At 37.4% G+C, this 19,023-nt stretch overlaps 1 protein-coding gene across 3 annotated transcripts in view; it reads left to right on the top strand.

Moving 5' to 3' along the window:
• Window positions 1-19,023, top strand: part of CWF19L2 (CWF19 like cell cycle control factor 2) — a 101,972-nt gene that overhangs the window by 35,939 nt on the left and 47,010 nt on the right. For all 3 annotated transcript variants that reach the window (XR_003549769.1, XM_006150942.3, XM_006150943.3), the window contains exon 11: window positions 15,716-15,832. Coding sequence is in view for 2 of the 3 variants with exons in the window: in XM_006150942.3 (XP_006151004.1) it covers window positions 15,716-15,832 (117 nt within the window). In the remaining variant the exon portion in view is untranslated. The remainder of the gene's footprint in view (window positions 1-15,715; window positions 15,833-19,023) is intronic.

The raw sequence follows: 19,023 nt of genomic DNA, 5'->3' as shown, positions 1-19,023 counted from the left end.
GAAAAAAGTCTAGGCCTGGGGTCAACGAGACTTGCTTCTTTTTGGAATCTGCTGCTTATTGGTTGACCTTAGAAAAGTCAAGTTGGGTCTTAAATTCTTCCCTTACAGATTGAGAGAATGGAATTAGATATCCATTTATATAAACAGATAACTTTATTCTGTGATTCATTGATCTGTCTTATCAGCATGGAAATTTCATTTTGGTAGTAACAGAGAGACAATACATGATTAAAAAATTACATTATACAACATATTAAGAAATCATACATCCTGTGACAGGGTAGTAGGGATTTTGGTTGACAAATGGGTTAGTGGGTTGGGGCACACAGGCTATTTGTCACTGGAAAAGTGACATTGAGGCAGACTTGAAGGAGTGAATCTCCTGAAGAACACTTCAGGCATAGGGAATAGAATTGAAAGGTCCAAGAACGAGAACATGTCTGATATGTAAGAATAACAAGGAGACCCTGGTTGGTGGAGTGGAATGAATGAGAGAGAGGGAAACAGAAAATCCAGGTTGGAGAGACTTTGAGAGACTAGGTCATGTTGTCCTTTGAAAGTCAGTATAAGGAGGGACCAGTAGATGATGTAATAGCTATGTCGTTGGACTCCCATGGGGTTGACCATGGTTTGAGTCCCAGACCTGGTGGCTTAAACTCACACCAGGGGTGTGTACGTGCATGCCTACGATCCTGAGAGGAGAATGGAGGAGAAGGGATTGAGGCGTGGCCATTTCCCCTTGGGGGTGCCTTCTTGCTTTCTGTCTCTATGTTTTTCTGTCTTTCTGGCAAGTGCATGTGCCCTATAGCAAAAACCTCTCTCCTCCCCCAAAAAAGAAAGTATAAGGAAATGAATTTTTATTCTGACTGAGGTAGAAAGCTGTTAAAAGGTTTTAAGCAGAAAATGTATTTTTACAAGAGCACCCTGGCTTCTGTATTAAGAGTAAATTGAGGCATAGCCGTGTTAGTATGTGCTGGTAGCTGCTGCTGCTTGGCAGTCTCAGGCCACATGGGAGGTCTGTGTTTGATTCTCAGCCCACCCTCAAAGCCACGGGCAGTGTCACACACCTGTAATCCCAGCTATTTAGGAGGCTGAGTCAAGAGAATGGTGAGTTCACTGCCACATGGGCGACATGGTAAGACTTGGTCTCATGGAGCTGGATGTGGATATGTGTGTTGTACTCCCAGCTACTCTAGAGGCTAAGACAGGCTTATGACATAGTGACACCCTGTCTGAAAACAAAAACATGGTGAAAGAACTGTCTGAGGGAGCTGGTCATGGTGGTGTGCACCTATTGACCCACCTATTCGAGAGGCTGAAGCAAGAGGATCGTGACAGGTTTGAAACTCTCTTTTATTTATTTTTTTTAAAGGTAGAGTGAAAGAAAATAAGGGCAAAAGCTGGAGTCTGGGTAGGCTTTTGCAGTAATGCAGATAAGAAATGATAGTAGCTTTGACCAAAATATTAGTGAAGTAGATGATTAAAAGTAATTATGTTTTGTATACATATAAAATATTGGGTTGTCTAAAAAGTCATGGTGCATTTTTGAATAAAAAAGATTTCCTGACTTTTTATGATTTACATGTAATTTCATTTCTAAGTTTTTACATATAAAGTAAAATGAATATTTTAATTTTTACACAAATATTTATAATCATATTGGATATGTAAAAGTTTAGATATGAAATTATATGTAAATGTTATACATGTAATTTGTAAACATTAATATTATTTGTATATAAGACTGCCAGAGGGCATGTGCACTCACTAGAGAAAGAAAGAGAGACACAGGGAGGGAGAAAGCACCCCCCAGTGGGGCATGGTCATGTCACAATCTCTTCTCTTCTCCATCCTATTGGGATTTAGGACATATATGAACATGTGCCTGATGTGTTTTTCTAGGTGCCGGGGCTGTGATTTGAACTGCAAGTCAGCCATGTGTGCAGTCCAGCTTTTCTTAACCACTAGGCTGTGGGGTCAGCCTTCTGTATTTTGAAAGGAGAGCTGACATGGTTTTAAATGGTGATTTAGATGGGTGTGGGTAGGTGGGTAATGAGATAGAGAAAGCAGAGGACTTCAGGATTTTTAGCTTCAGTAGTTGAAAGAATAGAGTGGCCATTTGCATTGTGGAAGAAAGATTTGGAGGTGAAGATTACATTTCTCTTTTGGATATTAAGAATTTGGATGCCTATTAAAAAGATGTGGAATGAGTAATGATGTCAAGTAGGCATTTGGATAGTTGGGAGAAATAAGCTTGGGCTGGAGCTAGAAATCGGAGCATCATTAGGATATAGATGATGTTCAAATGCGTGATACTGTGTGAAACCATCACAGGCTTCAATAGAGATAGAAATCGAAGAACTGAGTTGAGTGCATTACAGTGTTGTAAGTTTGGGTAGGCTGACTCATTTACTCTTCACAGTAGCCCTTGTGAGTAGACTGTGTCATTATCATAGTTTTATCAAGAAACTGAAACAAAGGAGTTTTAGTAACTTGTCCAAATGTACAACCAATAAATGAAGAATGAGCATGGAAACCCATGAGTACTTAGATTTACATGATAAAGAGACCTCTTTGATGTTGAAAGGTCAAAGTCAGCAGACATTTTAGAGAGTCTGGTTTAGGATCTAAAGACACTGAATAATGAGATTCATTAAGTTTTGGAGATTGCTAATTTTATATCAGGAAAAATCTGATTCTAATTCTTTAATATATTAGATCATAATTTGCTTCTATAATTTTTACCTGTTAATACTGCTTAAATGGAATCATAAAGTTAAATAAAATAAAATAATTGAGAAGTGGGGCCAGCAAGTGGTGGGTGGTTAAGGTGCTGAACTCTCATTTGACTAACCATGGTTTGAGTCCTGGACCTGGCAGATTGCTTTCTCAACTGTCTCTCTCTCTCATGAGCACATGTAGTCATGGTGCATTTTTGAATAAAAAAGATTTCCTGACTTTTTATGATTTACATGTAATTTCATTTCTAAGTTTTTACATATAAAGTAAAATGAATATTTTAATTTTTACACAAATATTTATAATCATATTGGATATGTAAAAGTTTAGATATGAAATTATATGTAAATGTTATACATGTAATTTGTAAACATTAATATTATTTGTATATAAGACTGCCAGAGGGCATGTGCACTCACTAGAGAAAGAAAGAGAGACACAGGGAGGGAGAAAGCACCCCCCAGTGGGGCATGGTCATGTCACAATCTCTTCTCTTCTCCATCCTATTGGGATTTAGGACATATATGAACATGTGCCTGATGTGTTTTTCTAGGTGCCGGGGCTGTGATTTGAACTGCAAGTCAGCCATGTGTGCAGTCCAGCTTTTCTTAACCACTAGGCTGTGGGGTCAGCCTTCTGTATTTTGAAAGGAGAGCTGACATGGTTTTAAATGGTGATTTAGATGGGTGTGGGTAGGTGGGTAATGAGATAGAGAAAGCAGAGGACTTCAGGATTTTTAGCTTCAGTAGTTGAAAGAATAGAGTGGCCATTTGCATTGTGGAAGAAAGATTTGGAGGTGAAGATTACATTTCTCTTTTGGATATTAAGAATTTGGATGCCTATTAAAAAGATGTGGAATGAGTAATGATGTCAAGTAGGCATTTGGATAGTTGGGAGAAATAAGCTTGGGCTGGAGCTAGAAATCGGAGCATCATTAGGATATAGATGATGTTCAAATGCGTGATACTGTGTGAAACCATCACAGGCTTCAATAGAGATAGAAATCGAAGAACTGAGTTGAGTGCATTACAGTGTTGTAAGTTTGGGTAGGCTGACTCATTTACTCTTCACAGTAGCCCTTGTGAGTAGACTGTGTCATTATCATAGTTTTATCAAGAAACTGAAACAAAGGAGTTTTAGTAACTTGTCCAAATGTACAACCAATAAATGAAGAATGAGCATGGAAACCCATGAGTACTTAGATTTACATGATAAAGAGACCTCTTTGATGTTGAAAGGTCAAAGTCAGCAGACATTTTAGAGAGTCTGGTTTAGGATCTAAAGACACTGAATAATGAGATTCATTAAGTTTTGGAGATTGCTAATTTTATATCAGGAAAAATCTGATTCTAATTCTTTAATATATTAGATCATAATTTGCTTCTATAATTTTTACCTGTTAATACTGCTTAAATGGAATCATAAAGTTAAATAAAATAAAATAATTGAGAAGTGGGGCCAGCAAGTGGTGGGTGGTTAAGGTGCTGAACTCTCATTTGACTAACCATGGTTTGAGTCCTGGACCTGGCAGATTGCTTTCTCAACTGTCTCTCTCTCTCATGAGCACATGTGCCCTATATCAAACTTTAATAATAATGATAATAAATAAGGTAAATAAATAATAAACAATAAATGATATTTCAAAGTAATTGAGTTAAGACACCTTAGATGGTCACAACTATTTAATTTGTGCTTTGAAGTTTTCAATAGTACTTTGATCATACTGGATTATTGCCATAATTCTCTCACTCGGATCCAATTCTTGGGTACATTGTTAAGTTCATTGTGCTGCTATTGCTATTGTGATTCTCAGAATATGTAAACCCCTCAATTTTTTTTATGTTTCAGTGTATCAGTTTCTGCTGTTGATACCCATAAATATAGTAAAAAAAAAATGCAAGACTAAAACAAAATTCAAGCATTAATAAGTACATAGTCACAACTATCCAAAATAATTACTCTACAAATTTCTCTCTAAATTATTACTCTTAAAAGAATGTTCATTATAAAGTGATTAAAGTTTTAAAAAATTTTACCCCACAAAGCACTAAGAAGTAAATATGGCCTATAGTTATATTAGTGGATGTTGCCTCTTCAATGACTGATACTCCCAATGTGGTGAGGGGGGAGAGCAAGAGAGGAAGCATCCCTTGTAGTGAGGCCTGATCATGCCACAATCCCTTTTATTTGTCCATCCTGTCAGTGGGCATGTGCCCATGTTGCCTGGCATATTGCCTTTCAGACTGGGATTTGAACCGTGATTGGCCATGTGGGATATGGCTTCCTCTGCACTGTGCAGCGGAACCAGCCCCCACAAAGGTAATCTTTAGCATAGATGCCATGTATTGTCCTAGGTGAGACTGTTGAATTTTGGGATGAAGAGTTCTGACACAGACTGTCTCAAAGTATGACCAGGGCTGTCCTACAGATATTGAAGCCAGACCTATTAGTATTCTTACAGGAGGAGGAATGATGCAGCAACAAACTCTGCCCCATCTTCCCGTGTATTCCTCCACATGTCATTAGTTTCTATTCTCACTGAGTCTACTGTCAGCATTTCATTTCTCTTTCTGTTGTAGAATTAAATTGAAGGGAACCAAGAAACGTTATTCAGTATGAGAAATGTGAGTCCTCATACTGTTCAGGATCATTTGAGACTTAATGTGTACTCACGAAAGCTTTGAGTCCTAGTTCTTTTTCCCTGACTGAAAAAAAAAAAATTGCTGACAGGTGTGTGTAGCCATGGAAGAGAGATTGGGAGGGTGGGGTGTGGATGAAAAAACACTCCCCATGGGGTTGGTTATACTGTAGTCCTTTCTCCATTTCTCCTTTTGAGATTTTGGACATGTATGCACATGTGCCTGACATGTTTTTCAAGCTACTGGGTCTGAGACTAGAACCATTCAGTCAGCCATGTGGAATACAAACACTTTAATCACCATGCCACAAGGCGGCCCTCCAGATTTTTTGGGGAGGGGGCATGGAGGAGGGAAGGGATGATGTTGCATTTTAATTGGATATTTTCAGTTTAAAAGAAAAATATTTTAAAGTGAAACAAATCAACTCGACACTAAATTTTCTCTTTGTATGTGTTTAAGAATTACTGTAACCATATTGTAGAATGCTTAATAAGTTTCTGAAGACAGAAGTCAAATTTAATGTGCTTTTAAGAAAACTAAAAATGCATTTTTCAGTTTCATAGTATGTAAGTACATGAGTACAGGGTACTGAAGAATTTCTGACTAGAGTAATTGTAGTAGACAGTTGCTAATAAAGATTTATGAGACAGAGAAAATTAGTTGAGTAACACTGAACACCAAAAAAAAAGTTATTATTTCACAATGGATCATAGAAAAAAAAATCATGACATTCATTATGTTCCTCTTTATTCAGGAATACTGTGCTATATCCTTATTTGATTCTTTGAGTTAAGTATAAAGATGAAGTTTTAAATTCCATGTGGGTTTAAAATCTGTGCATAATAGAATGTGCTTAATAAAGAGTCATTACTGGGCTGGCCTCTGGTCTAGTGCTTAAGTGAGGCAGATCTCACGTGGCTGACCACAGTCTGAGTCTTGGTCCTGGTGCTTTACAAACATATTGAGCATGTATGCATGCATGTATGCATGCTCAAAATCCTGACTGGATGGAGAAAGGAGAAGGGATTGCACTATGACCACACCACACCCCAGGGGGGTTGCTTTTTCTTTCTCTCCCTTCCTCCTTCTTTGTCCTCTGATATTTAAAAAAAAAAAAAAAAATTAGGGAAACTACTTTGCTTTTAATTTCTCTAATGATAAATTATTTCTTTTATATAGATTCCATTTTTAACTTTATTTCATTGAATTAAAAAGATTTATTTAATTTTATTTTTTGTTATTATTTTTTAATTTGCTACAAGGTACTTGTACTCACCAGAGACAGAGAGAAAGTGAGAAAGCAAGCTGCCAGGTCTGGGACTTGAACAACAGTTGGCCATGTGGCAATCCAGTGCTTTAACCTCCATGCTATTTGCTGGCCCCCATTTCATTGAATTTTAAGGTATAATTTCATTTTCTGAAGCAGTGATGTTGACATGGACAGTACTGCCACTTTTACGAATAGTAACAGGTGATTAGACCAGCTGGTGGTGAGGTGGTTATAATGGCTGAACCCCACATGGCTGACTTTGTGGTTTGAGTCCTAGGCTCAGTGGCTTGCAAAAAAGCAGGGCACATGTAATGTGTGTGCCTGCTCAAAATCCCAAGAGGAGAATGGAGAAGGGATTATGGTATGTCCATTCCCTGGCAGGTACTTTCTCATATTCCCCTTCTGTCTCTCTCACGCTCTTTTCTTTGTCTGTCTTTGGTGAGGACATGTGTCCTATAGGAAAAACTTTTACAATAATGTAACAGATGATTATTTTGGGGAACATTCTATGTGCCGGGACTTGTTTTAGGTACTTTGTATATAAGAATTGATTTAATTCTCATTAAGAGTCTATGAAGTATTCCCATTTATCCCAGTTTTTAATAAGTTAGGTGCAACACGACTGTGGTGAGAAATTAGTGTATGTGTGCATTATTTAAAATAATAATTATTTGAAATAATTGGTTTGTTAGGTTGATATTCAAAATATTCGTGTATATGTGGAAGCTGATTTTGTATGTGATATTTATGCTCTAAACTCAAAAATTTAAGCTGCCGAGGAATGTACGCCCAATGCCACAGTTTCTGTTGGAAGCCTAGCCATGGTGGTTTACACATAGCACCACCACTTTGGGTGGCTTAAAACCTTATGTGACGCCTGGGTTTGGTTCCCCAGACCAACTTGAACGTGTGGTTGTGTGGTCCTGTAATCCTAGCTACTTGGGGCTGGAGGATGGGGCACAGTGTGACACTGCTATACACACCTATCTCTAGCTATTGTTTCTTTCCTCTCTCCCTCCTCCTCTTTCTCCTTTCCTGTCCATAAGGGGAAAAAGTTTCCATTAAACCAGTTTTTATATTGCATTGTTGGAAAAGTCATGACCTGTTTTTCTATGTTTCTATGCAAAAGAATTTCTCAGTGACTCCATATATTAACTTAAAAATTTTTGATGTATGGACCAGCAGATGGCGAAATGGTTACATCTCTGGATTCCTACGTAGTTGACCACAGCTTGACTTAAAACTCATGCTGAGGTTGTGTTTGTGCGTGCTGCCCAAGATTCTTCAAAGGAGAATGGAGAAGGGATTGCAGCATGGCCATTACCCCTGGGGGGTGATTTCTGGCTTTTTGGCTCTCTGGCTCTTTGGTAAGCACACATGCCCTATAGGAAAAAAATCTCTCTTAAAATATGTTTTTTGATGTGTATTTTTTATTAAATGACTTTAATTATATGTTCTTTGTAGAAATGTGGAAAATTAAAATGAAGAGAAAATAGAAATCTCCCAATTACCACTCAGTGATAATTCACTCGTAAATATTTTTTCTTTTAATAATTCTTTTCTTTTTAGAGAGAGATTTCTTATAGAGTGCATGTGCTTGTCAGAGAGACAGAGAGAAAATGAGAAATCACCCCACTGGGGCAATGGCTATGCTGCAGCCTCTTCTTCATTCTCCTCTCAGGATTTTGGGTATACATATTACCATTCAGTGATAATTCACTCGTAAATATTTTTTCTTTTAATAATTCTTTTCTTTTTAGAGAGAGATTTCTTATAGAGTGCATGTGCTTGTCAGAGAGACAGAGAGAAAATGAGAAATCACCCCACTGGGGCAATGGCTATGCTGCAGCCTCTTCTTCATTCTCCTCTCAGGATTTTGGGTATACATATACACATGTCTGGCATGAGTTTTAAGCCTTTGGGTCTGGAACTCAAACCATAGTCAGTCATTTGGGAGTCCAGTGCCTCAACCACAATGCCACCTGTTGGCCCCACTTGTAAATATTTTTAGCTGTTTTTTTTCTTTCTTTTTTCTTGTGTGACATGTTCAATATTTTTGTACAATTAACAAAGCAAGGAAGAAAAACCCATTATGTTTTAAATTTCGTTTGATGTTTTTCTCAGGTTCATTATGTGTATGTAAAATACGTGCATAGTTTTATGAAATTATGATATTTTTATTCTGATTATTCTTTCAACATTGTTTTTCTATGTTGCACAATATTATCATCAATCATATCATTTTCAGTGTCCCATTAATACAATTTCTCAAATTAATTTAAGGAATTGAGACTGAAGAAATTTAGACTGACTTGTTTTTTCCTGCCATTTATCCTCAAATGCTCTTACATTTCTCTTGAGCAGTTACTCAAAACTTTTTTTAAAAAATTATTTTAGTTAACTTTATTTATTCATTCACTTATTCATTTCAATTTGGCCAGAGAGGAATGGAGAGAGAAAGAGAGAAAGAGAAAGAGAGAGAGAGAGAGAGAAGGAGGGAGGGAGGAAGGAAGCCAGCCAGCCACCAGATCCAGGACACAAACCGCAGTCTCCATGTGGGAGTCCAGCACCTTAACCACCACGCCACCTGCTGGCCCTCCTGGCATGAATTTTAAGCCTCTGGGTCCAGGACTCAAACCATAGTCGACTACGTGGGAATCCAGCAACGTAACCATTACGCCATCTGCTGGTCCCAGTTTTCCTTCTACTCTTAACTGCATATCTGTGTTCTATTTTTTTAAACACTTTGGAGAAGTTCTTGATTCCTTCTTCTAACAGTGTATTCAGGCTGCCACTAAGTAGTATTGTTTCACCTTTTCCTTCCCTCCTATATCTATCTTATGCCCCCCCCCCATTTTTAAAGAATTATTTATTATTTATTTATTTTTTGAAATTTGACGAGAGAGAGAGAGAGAAAGGGAAAGTGAAAAAATAAGCCGTCGGAGCCAGGACTCAAACCATCAACCACCACATCACCTGCCAGCCCCAATATCTTGTGCTTTTAATTCCTGAAGTCATTGCCCTAGTTTAATGCCTATTTTTTTTCCCTTTAATAGGGATTGTGTGTTCACCCTAGAGAGATAGGTAGAGATAAAACGATAGGAAAGGTTAGAAATCAACCCCTAGGAATGGCCACACCACAATTCTTTCTCCTCCATTCTGTTCTTGGGATTTTTGGGCACACATGCACATGTGCCTGATGTGTTTTTATGCTGCCATGTCTGGGATTCAAACCATAGAGTCGACCATGTGAGATTCAGTGCCTTAACTACCATGCCACCTGCTGGGTCCAGTGCCTTATCATCTTTTACTTGGAATATTATATTTGGTTATTGGAAAAATCATGCCATGGTTTTTCTGTTTTTCTATATAAAAATATGTCATGACTTATCCAACAACCTAATAGTAACAACTCATGGATCTACTGTCAGTGTACCTTTGCTTGTGAAAGTATCCATTAAATCACAACCAGAATGAATCTAAATGCAGTAGAACCCTGATTTGGAAAGTCAGAACCTCACTTCACAAGAGCATTTAAAAATCCTGAATCTCTCCTTCCTACCCCTTTTCCCACCCCAGCAAATGTTGAAAGAAAGGACCCTGGTTAAACATATAAAGTTATGGGCCAGCAGGTAGCATCATGGTTAAGGTGCTGGACTCCCACATGACTGACCACAGTTTGAGTTCCAGATCTGGTGACTTGAAACACGCTGGGCACATATATGTGCATGCTCAAAAATCCCAAGAGGAGAATGGAGGAGAAGGGATTGTAGTGTGGCCATCCCCTCTGGGGAGTGATTGCTTACTTTCCCTCTCACTGTCTTTCTGTCTCTCTCCATTGAGCGCACTTGCCCTATGACAAAAACCGTAAATACATACATACATACATACATACATACACACACACACACACACATATATACATAAAGTTACTTTTCATAGTTTCATATGTAAGTATTTCAAGGAAGTATTGATGGAAGAATTGCCTTGAGTTGGCATTTCATGCTATTTTACAGTCAGGTATTATTACACTGACACTGGGTCTAGAAAGTAATTTGCTAACAAAATTAAAATCAATAGTAGTTAAACAGTGTGCCTAAATAATTTTCTTTTGGTTATAAAATTAACTGTGGTCTAGTTTTAAATACTGTCTTCTAAATTTTTAGTAATGATCTTTTATGTTATTATTTAATTTTTCTCATGCTTGTACATATTTAATATCTTTTCTGCCAACTTTATGAGAGAGTGATCAGGTAGGCCATTATTATACTAAATTCACAAGAAATAAATTTGTCTAAATATTAAATATATGCCTTCATTCTAATTCTTAAGCATACTACAGAATTCCAAGATTGACAGAAGGCTTGAATGACTTAAAAGATGTGTTCATAAAATATGTTTTCAATTTGTACCTGGAGCCTGTCTTAACGTTTTGAATCTCAGTACTGATAAGGGTTTCTCTACAACCTAGAGCTCAGAAACTCTGTTTGCAGCTCTCCTGGGTGCTCTGAGATCATCTGGAGTGGATGCACATTGATACTTGGAGGCTTCTGCTTTGTGTGAAAACATGGCAATCGCAGGTGTAATACGAAAACAACATTGGAAGAGATGTAGCATGGATAGAAATTAAGATCCATTCCTCTGTGGATGGTAAATAGAACAGAAGCATAAAATAATGAGTTGGCGCATATAGGGATCCAACTGCAAAAATAAGCGAAGTGGCTGAGCTTGAACTCATCTGAGATGATGGAGATTAAAAATTGCCCTCACACACCCTTTCTGCTTGAACTATGTTTGGAACTTCTTGTAGAAGGAATCTGGAAAAGCTTCTGACTGAATACTTAGGGCCATAGCTCGTATGAATTTGCTTATGATGGGGAGTGTGGAGGAAGTGGACATAGCCTCGCAGCCAGAAGCTACACTATGTGAAATATTCCTGAGATCACTGAAAGGGGACCCCACAGCTGTCCTTGTAAGAACTGGGAATCCCGATGGACTTATGGAGACAGTGTCAGAACTGCCTGTTAACAAATGGTCAGAGTAGGCAGAGAGAGGACAGGAGAAGAAAATAACCTTCTGCTTATGTGTACCAGGAAACATTATATCTCCCTCAGAAAGCTAGTAGAAAATCATTAGGATGTAAACATTCCTTGCCACCAAATTTAGAAGGACAGCACAATCTTTAAAAAGACTTTAAAATGGGGGCTGGCAGGTGGCATGGTGGTTAAGGCGCTGGACTCCCACATGGGTGACCATGGTTTGAGTCCCGGATGTGGTGACTTGCTTTTTCACTCTCTCTCTCTCTCTCTCACTAGTCAAATTGAAGAATGACAAATAAATAAATATTAAATAATTCTTTTTAAAAAATATGGCAAAATATATTTAATAGCTTCAATGTTGAGATAAAATAATATTCATAAGAAAATATTACAGAACAAAACCAGGAAAAAGAAAAATAATAGATTTACATGAGAAAGAAACAATATTCTAGAAATTTTAGAGAGTATGTGGGATAAATCTTAGGCAGGATTCAAATTAGTTAAAGGAAAGGCAACTATAAATTTATAGCTAATATTTTATGATCACTTACTTTATGGCTTGACTTTGTTCCAATGCTTTTAAATGTATCAATTTACTTGATTCTCAAAATATCTTATTATTTACTTTATGAGGAACTCAGGGTAATTAGCTACTTGGAAGATATCTTAATTAATCCGAGGTGTCAGATTGTTAATTCTGTTTATCAAGTATTTATTGAGTACTCGCTATTGTTAGGTACTGTGCCAGCTCTTCTGTAGATACCAAGTGGTGTATAGCTAGATCTTTGGCCTGGAAAAGTAGCAAAGACAAGTAATTATAAGTAGACAGATAGTTACTAAAGAGATTATTGCCTAGCAGTATTAATATTAAATGTGTCTAAAATTATCTGGTAACAAAACATTTGCTGTGACTTAAATCTTTGGTTTCCTAGTTGAGCAAGAGGGGATAACTGTTAGATGCAGAAGAGGCTTAATGTATAGTAAATTTACAGGAATTCTGAGGAGCTAGAAAACAAATCTATGGCCAGAATTTGGAGGCATATTAAACTATGTTGAAGTACTTGACCTTTATTCTACTATTAGCACAGTGATTTTCAGACTGTGGTATAGGATAAGGGATGTGTGTTTTTAAACTTTTCCATCCTATCATGGACTGATAGCTTTATAAAATACAGTAAAAACGAATTACAAATAATTGAGTTAAAGCCATACAAGTTCCAAGGTTTCATTTAGAGTTAACATAAAATTGTACAATTGCTATAAAAGTTTGTAAAACTCAGGTTCTGTGCTTACCGAATCAAATATTAGTAACAGATATTTAATGTCTAGTAATTTTTAGACTAACACTGGCCTGTAGAACATTCTTTGAGTGATATTGATCTCCTAGGTGATATGTAGTCTCTGCAGGTTTTTATTTATTTATTTATTTATTTATTTATTTATTTATTTATTTTTAATAATGCCATTTGGATTACATTTTTTTATATTTAATTTTATTTATTTATTTTAATTTGATAAAAAAATGACAGAGAGAGAGAAAGTGAGAAAGCAAGCTGCCAGTTCTAGGACTCAAACCATGGTTAGCCATGTGGGGAGTCCAGCACCTTAATCACCATGCCACCTGCTGGTCCTGGTCCCTGCTGGTTTTTAAGTGAAGGAATAGTATGATAATATATTTTTTAAAAAATTTTAATTTACTTTATATATTTAATCATTATACGTCACTTAGCTTATAAGTTGAATTTGCCCAACATGAATACACTTCACACCAGTCCAGTTGAGGATACAAAACACTTTATCATTAACAGATAATAATCCATTTCTGTGTCCCATAAATGTCTTGCCTCTCTATTTTCCTCCTTAATTTCTTTCCTTACACTCTGCCTCTTCTCCTACCCTCTTCCCACATTGCCTCCAGTATCGGTAACCATTTTCAGTGCTTCTGTGTCCTCTGATCTTTGTTTCTACCATAGAGTGTGGACAGTCAGTGTAAGTTAAATGGAGACACACAGTGTCACTCTTACATAGTGTGGCTTGCTTCACTCAGCGATAAATCTTCCATATTCATCCACTTTCTATCGAATGCCAGAATCTTGCCGGTTTTGTTTAGCCTAAGTATTTTTTTGGCAATATGAGTGATAGACTTCAGCCTGGATGGATAGAAACCAAGGAGCCTTGAATTTCATTTATTTTCTGCATAGCTCTGTTATTCTCTATTTCATTTATTTCTGCTCTAATCTTTATTATTTCTTTCCTCCTGTTATTATTTGTTTGTTCTTGTTATTGTTTGTTGAACTTCCCTAAGGTGTGTTGTTAGCTCGTCTGTTTGCCATTTTTCCACTTTTTTTTTTTGTTGAGTCCTGGAATTGTGAACATTTGAGGATAGCTGGAAGTAGAAAGGAAAGTAAAGATGACTGACTTACATTGATAATTCATGTGGTAGTAATTTAATTCCCCTCCTAGGCTATAACTTCATGAAGGTAGGGAATATATTTTGTTTTGCTGCTAAAATAAAGTAGACACTTTAAGCAATATTTGATGGGTGAATGAGTGAGTGGGTTAGAGAGGTAAAGGTAGAACAGGAGATAATGAAATGTTTAAAAATAGAATGAGAAGAATTTTAGGCTGGAGGATAAAATAAGCAAGAATTAAATGCATCAAATCAAGGATGGTAAATTAATAGTTAATGGATTTACAATTCAAAAGGTTTTAGGAAGATAACTTTAGTAGTGTGAAGTTAGAACTGAGAATATAATGCACTGTCCGTCCTTGTTACTTGTTTCTTTAAAATATGACACTTCATTAATTAATATTAATTAGTTCATTGAAGAAGAAAGGTAGAGTGATAAATAATCTTGACCATCCACTTAGTGTTGTGTGTGAATATAAGGACAATCATAGATATATATGTTTTTTTCCATTCCAACAGGGAGAATAAATCTGTTAATTGAAATTGACTTTTAATGTTTAAGTTTGATTTGAGAAGAATCCTGAAATGTGAATAATTTGCTTGGTCTTGCTTCAGACTGATTTTTAATTAACTTATGTCCTAGTAATCTTTCTTTTTTGGAGAGGTAATTGCTATAAGGCACGCGTGCTCGCCAGAGAGACAGAAACAGACAGAGAAACAGAAAGCAAGAAACCACCCCCTGGGGGAATGACCACGCTGCAATCCCTTCTCCTTCATTCTCCGCTTAGGATTTTGGGCAAACACACAAATAGGCCCGGTATGAGTTTTAAGCCTCTGGTCTAGGATTCAAACTGCAGTCTACTCTGTGGGAGTCCAGCTATGTAACCACTATGCCATTTGCTAGTCCCATGTCCTAGTAATCTTTATGGGATTCCTTATTAGAATGTTTCCAGTAACATTTCATTTTCATATGGAATAAAGTTTACTATTATTCTAGACTATATCAGGCATGTGTGTAGCTGCAAGTTTGTGGGAAAAAGATGATTACTTCCAGGTACAGTTGGCTGTTTGTATGCACAAGTTGCATAGTTAGCCGGTCCAGCTACCTGTTGATGGAAAATATCTGTGGACAATTGGCACTTTGTCATCTTTTAATATCATCTAGATGAAAACATTATTTAAGAAAGGATGAGATAGGGAATCAGCAGATATCGTAATGTCGCTGGGCTCCCATGTGGTCAACTGCAGTTTGAGTCCCGGACCTGGAGGTTTGGGGTTAACACCTAGCATGTGTGTGCATGCCCAACGTCCCCAGGGGAGAGTGGAGGAGAAGGAATTGTGGCATGGCTGTTCCCCCTGGGGGGTGATTTCTTGCTTTCTGCTTTCTGTCTCTGTCTCTCCAGTAAGAACACATGCCCTAAAGCAAAAAAAAAAGAAAAAAAAAGAAAAAGAAAAAAAAATTCGCTCTCTTAAAAAAAAAAAGGCAAAATAAACTTTGGGTATTTTTTCCATCCTTTTCTAGAAACGATACTCCTTTTTCAGGATAGTAGGTAATGAAAATCAAAGAGATTTAAAATAATATAATAATTAAAATTTTTTTCTCTAAATCTTTCCATAGAATAAAGACCAGCAAGAAGTGATTCTTGTCAGAACAGATCAATCTGGAAGAGTATGGCCTGTGAACACACCAGGAAAACCTCTGGAATCAAAAGGAGGAAGAAGGAAAAGGCAGATGGTATGTTTAATATGTGTCTTTGTTTATGAATTTAGAATTCCTTTTCCCCCTTGGGAACATCAGCCTACAAAATATTTTCTGAAATACAGCTTTCTTTTTTAATGGGAATTTCTTTGCATCAGCATACTAAATATTTTCTGAAATACAGCTTTCTTTTTTATTTTAATTTTTTTTTTCATTTTTCTGTGTGTGTGTTTGTGTGTGCTTTTTTTTTTTTTTTTTTGAGATAGTCTCTCACTTTGTTGTCATACTTCTGCCTCTTAGCCCCTCATGCAGCCAGGACCACACTTGCACACCTCTACCCCTACCCCCCAATTCTTTTAGACAGAGTCCTGCTATATTGCCCATACTTAATGCAAGCTGACACCCTTCCACCTCAGCCTCCTGAATACCTGGGACCACAGGTGCATGCCACCATGCTTGGCTTTTTGGGTGGGTCAGGAATTGAACTCGAGCCTCCCACGTGGCCTCCCTCTGCTAAGCAGCATCAGTGTCAAGTGTACACTACTTTGGCTGGGCCTGAAATGTAGCTTTCTATGATAGAAAGCAGGAAATTATATTATTACTTTATTCTTACCTTTTATAAGATGGAATCTAATTTAACTGTATTTTTTCAAGCTGTCGTACACATTGAATGTTTGAGGCAATTTTAATTTAATTTAATTAAAATTATTTTATTTAACTTTATCCATTCATTTATTTCAATTTGACTAGAGAGGGATAGAGTGAGAGTGAGAGAGAGGGAGAGAGAGAAAGCAAGCTGCCAGGTCTGGGACTTGAACTGCAGTCACCCATATGGGAGTCCAGCACTCTTCAGTACCAAGCCACCTGCCAGCTTCTTTATATATATATTTTACTTAACATTTTTTTTATTTTCCATACGGCATGTGCAGTCACTGGAGAGAGTCAGACAGAGTGAGGAAAAGAAAAAATACCCCCATGGAACATGGCTATGCTGTACTCCCATTTTTTTAATTTTCCATACGGCATGTGCACTGGAGAGAGTCAGACAGAGTGAGGAAAAGAAAAAATACCCCCATGGAACATGGCTATGCTGTACTCCCTTTTCCTTCATTCTCCTCGGGCTTTTGAGCATACTTACTTGGTGTGTTTATAAGCTGCTAGATCCAGAACTTGAACCGTGCAGTTGTGGTGTGGGATCCAGCCTCCCGAACCACCATACCACTGGCTGGCCCAGTTTTTTATATCTTTTGACATAGCTTTTATCTCTTTTTTGTCTATCATACCTCTTAGGGAAAACCCTGTTCTCCGGGACTTGGTACTTGTGTTTGACAGCTAGCTTAAGGTCAGGTAATGGATAGGGTATCTGTGCACAGAAATGTCTTAATTATGTAGGTGCTGTGATCCTTTATAAGCCTAATTTTCTTTTCCATCTTCTACCTTTTAGCACTACCTTGAGACTCTTGAGGTGGCGATGACAAAAATACTCATTTTCTCAAATGAGTGTTTTTGTTTTAAACTTGAAATATTACACAAGTGATAATTGACACAAGTATTAAGTTAAAATTTTTCGGTTGAATGTTTATTATTTGCCCATTTAGTGCTATCCCTGCTAGAGTTAGTAACTTTATTCAGTAAGTAGAAGTGGGGTGAGTACCCCTTCTGGCATTAAAGGGTTGGAGGAGAGATGTGGCAGGAGTATAGTAAAGGTCTGAATTATAGGAAATGACAGACTGACTGGGGATTTATAAGTTTATCGCCAGATGGCATTGAGGGCCTTTTCTGGCTGCATATGTATTGCCAAGCAATCTAGGTATAGGCTTACAAATGGTGGATGTATTCATTCACAATTGGAGTGTGGTTTTTTTTGCGTATAGTGAAGAATAGAGGGCCAGAAACTAAGTATCTGAAGTCAGGGAGTGGCTGAAGTCATGGAACATAAGGTTTAAGCCAATGAAGGCAAGGGTAATAATGTTGGGAAAAACAGTGGACTCTTGAGTCCAAAGAACTTAAAGAAGTTGAGAACCAGGTTTTATTTTATATGAGGACATATGGGAGCAGCACTGGGGAGATTTGATTTGGGAGGAAATAAATAGCACTTTTTTATGCCACACCTGCATATGGAACTAAATGAGGGGAAAACCTAGCACTCAATTAGATGGAAATCATAATATCAGCTTTGTTTCTGTTTGTACAATAAGTGTCAAATAATCAGAACTGGGCATCTTAGTCAGTCATGGCTCCTGTAACAAAATACCCTGGAGGAGTGGCTCAGTAATGAATAGAAAGGAATTTCTCAGTGTTCTGGAAGTCTAAGATCAGGACAGGCTGATTCAGTGCCTGGTGAGGACATGCTTCCTGGTTTGTAGATGGCAGTCTTCTTCTGGTATCTCTATGTGGCAGAGAGCAAAGAGAGAGGAAAAGCTTTCTCATGTCTTTTATCTGGGCATGAATCCCATTTAGGAGGGCTGTACCCTCATGATCTAATTACCTTCCAAAGAGCCCACTTCCTAACACCATCACATTATAATTTCAACTTAGAACTTTCAGATGAACAAATAGTAAGTGTAGAGCATTGGGGTTGCTAATATGTTACCTCTGTTTTCTATATAGTTATCCCATCTCTGGATAACTGTAGGCTTCCCTTCTCAGTGGTAAGGAATTTAACTACAAGGAGGGAGAAAATAGAGACGAGAGAAGAAAGGATAGTGCAGTTCTTTATTATTATTATTATCTTTAACAAAACTCAGAAATCAAATGAAGGCATACAACCATCTCTGAGAAAGACAGAGTAAAGAGGCAGAAGGAGTGACTGTGATTCTTTTTTTCTTATTCATGATAGAGAATATGTGTGTATGCAAGAGATGGGGGGAGGGAGGGAGAGGGAAAGAAGGGGAGAGCAGAGAGAGAGAGAAAAGAGTGAAAACATCCTCAACAGGATCTTCTCATGTCTCAATCCCCTTGTCCTAGCCCTTCAGCTTGTCAGATTCCTGGGCACATGCACACGTGCCCACGTGTTTAGGCTGACTGGGACTCTGAATTCAGGTCCTCTAGCTCTGTACCTCAGTTTGTTACCAAGTACACCACCAGGCTGGGCCTAGGGACATAATTCTAATGGATTTCCTTTTAGGTGGAAGCAGGAATAACGATAAAATAAAAGAAAGGTTGTGATACACAGTGGGATTTTTTACATTTAATATCAGATTTATAGGTAATCCATAAAATTACTT

This window comes from Tupaia chinensis, unplaced genomic scaffold, assembly GCF_000334495.1.
Source record: "Tupaia chinensis unplaced genomic scaffold, TupChi_1.0 Scaffold000311_2, whole genome shotgun sequence".
Classification (NCBI taxonomy): Eukaryota; Metazoa; Chordata; class Mammalia; order Scandentia; family Tupaiidae; genus Tupaia; species Tupaia belangeri.
Note: the sequence above shows the minus strand (reverse complement) of the source record. Positions and strands in the feature narration are given on the sequence as shown.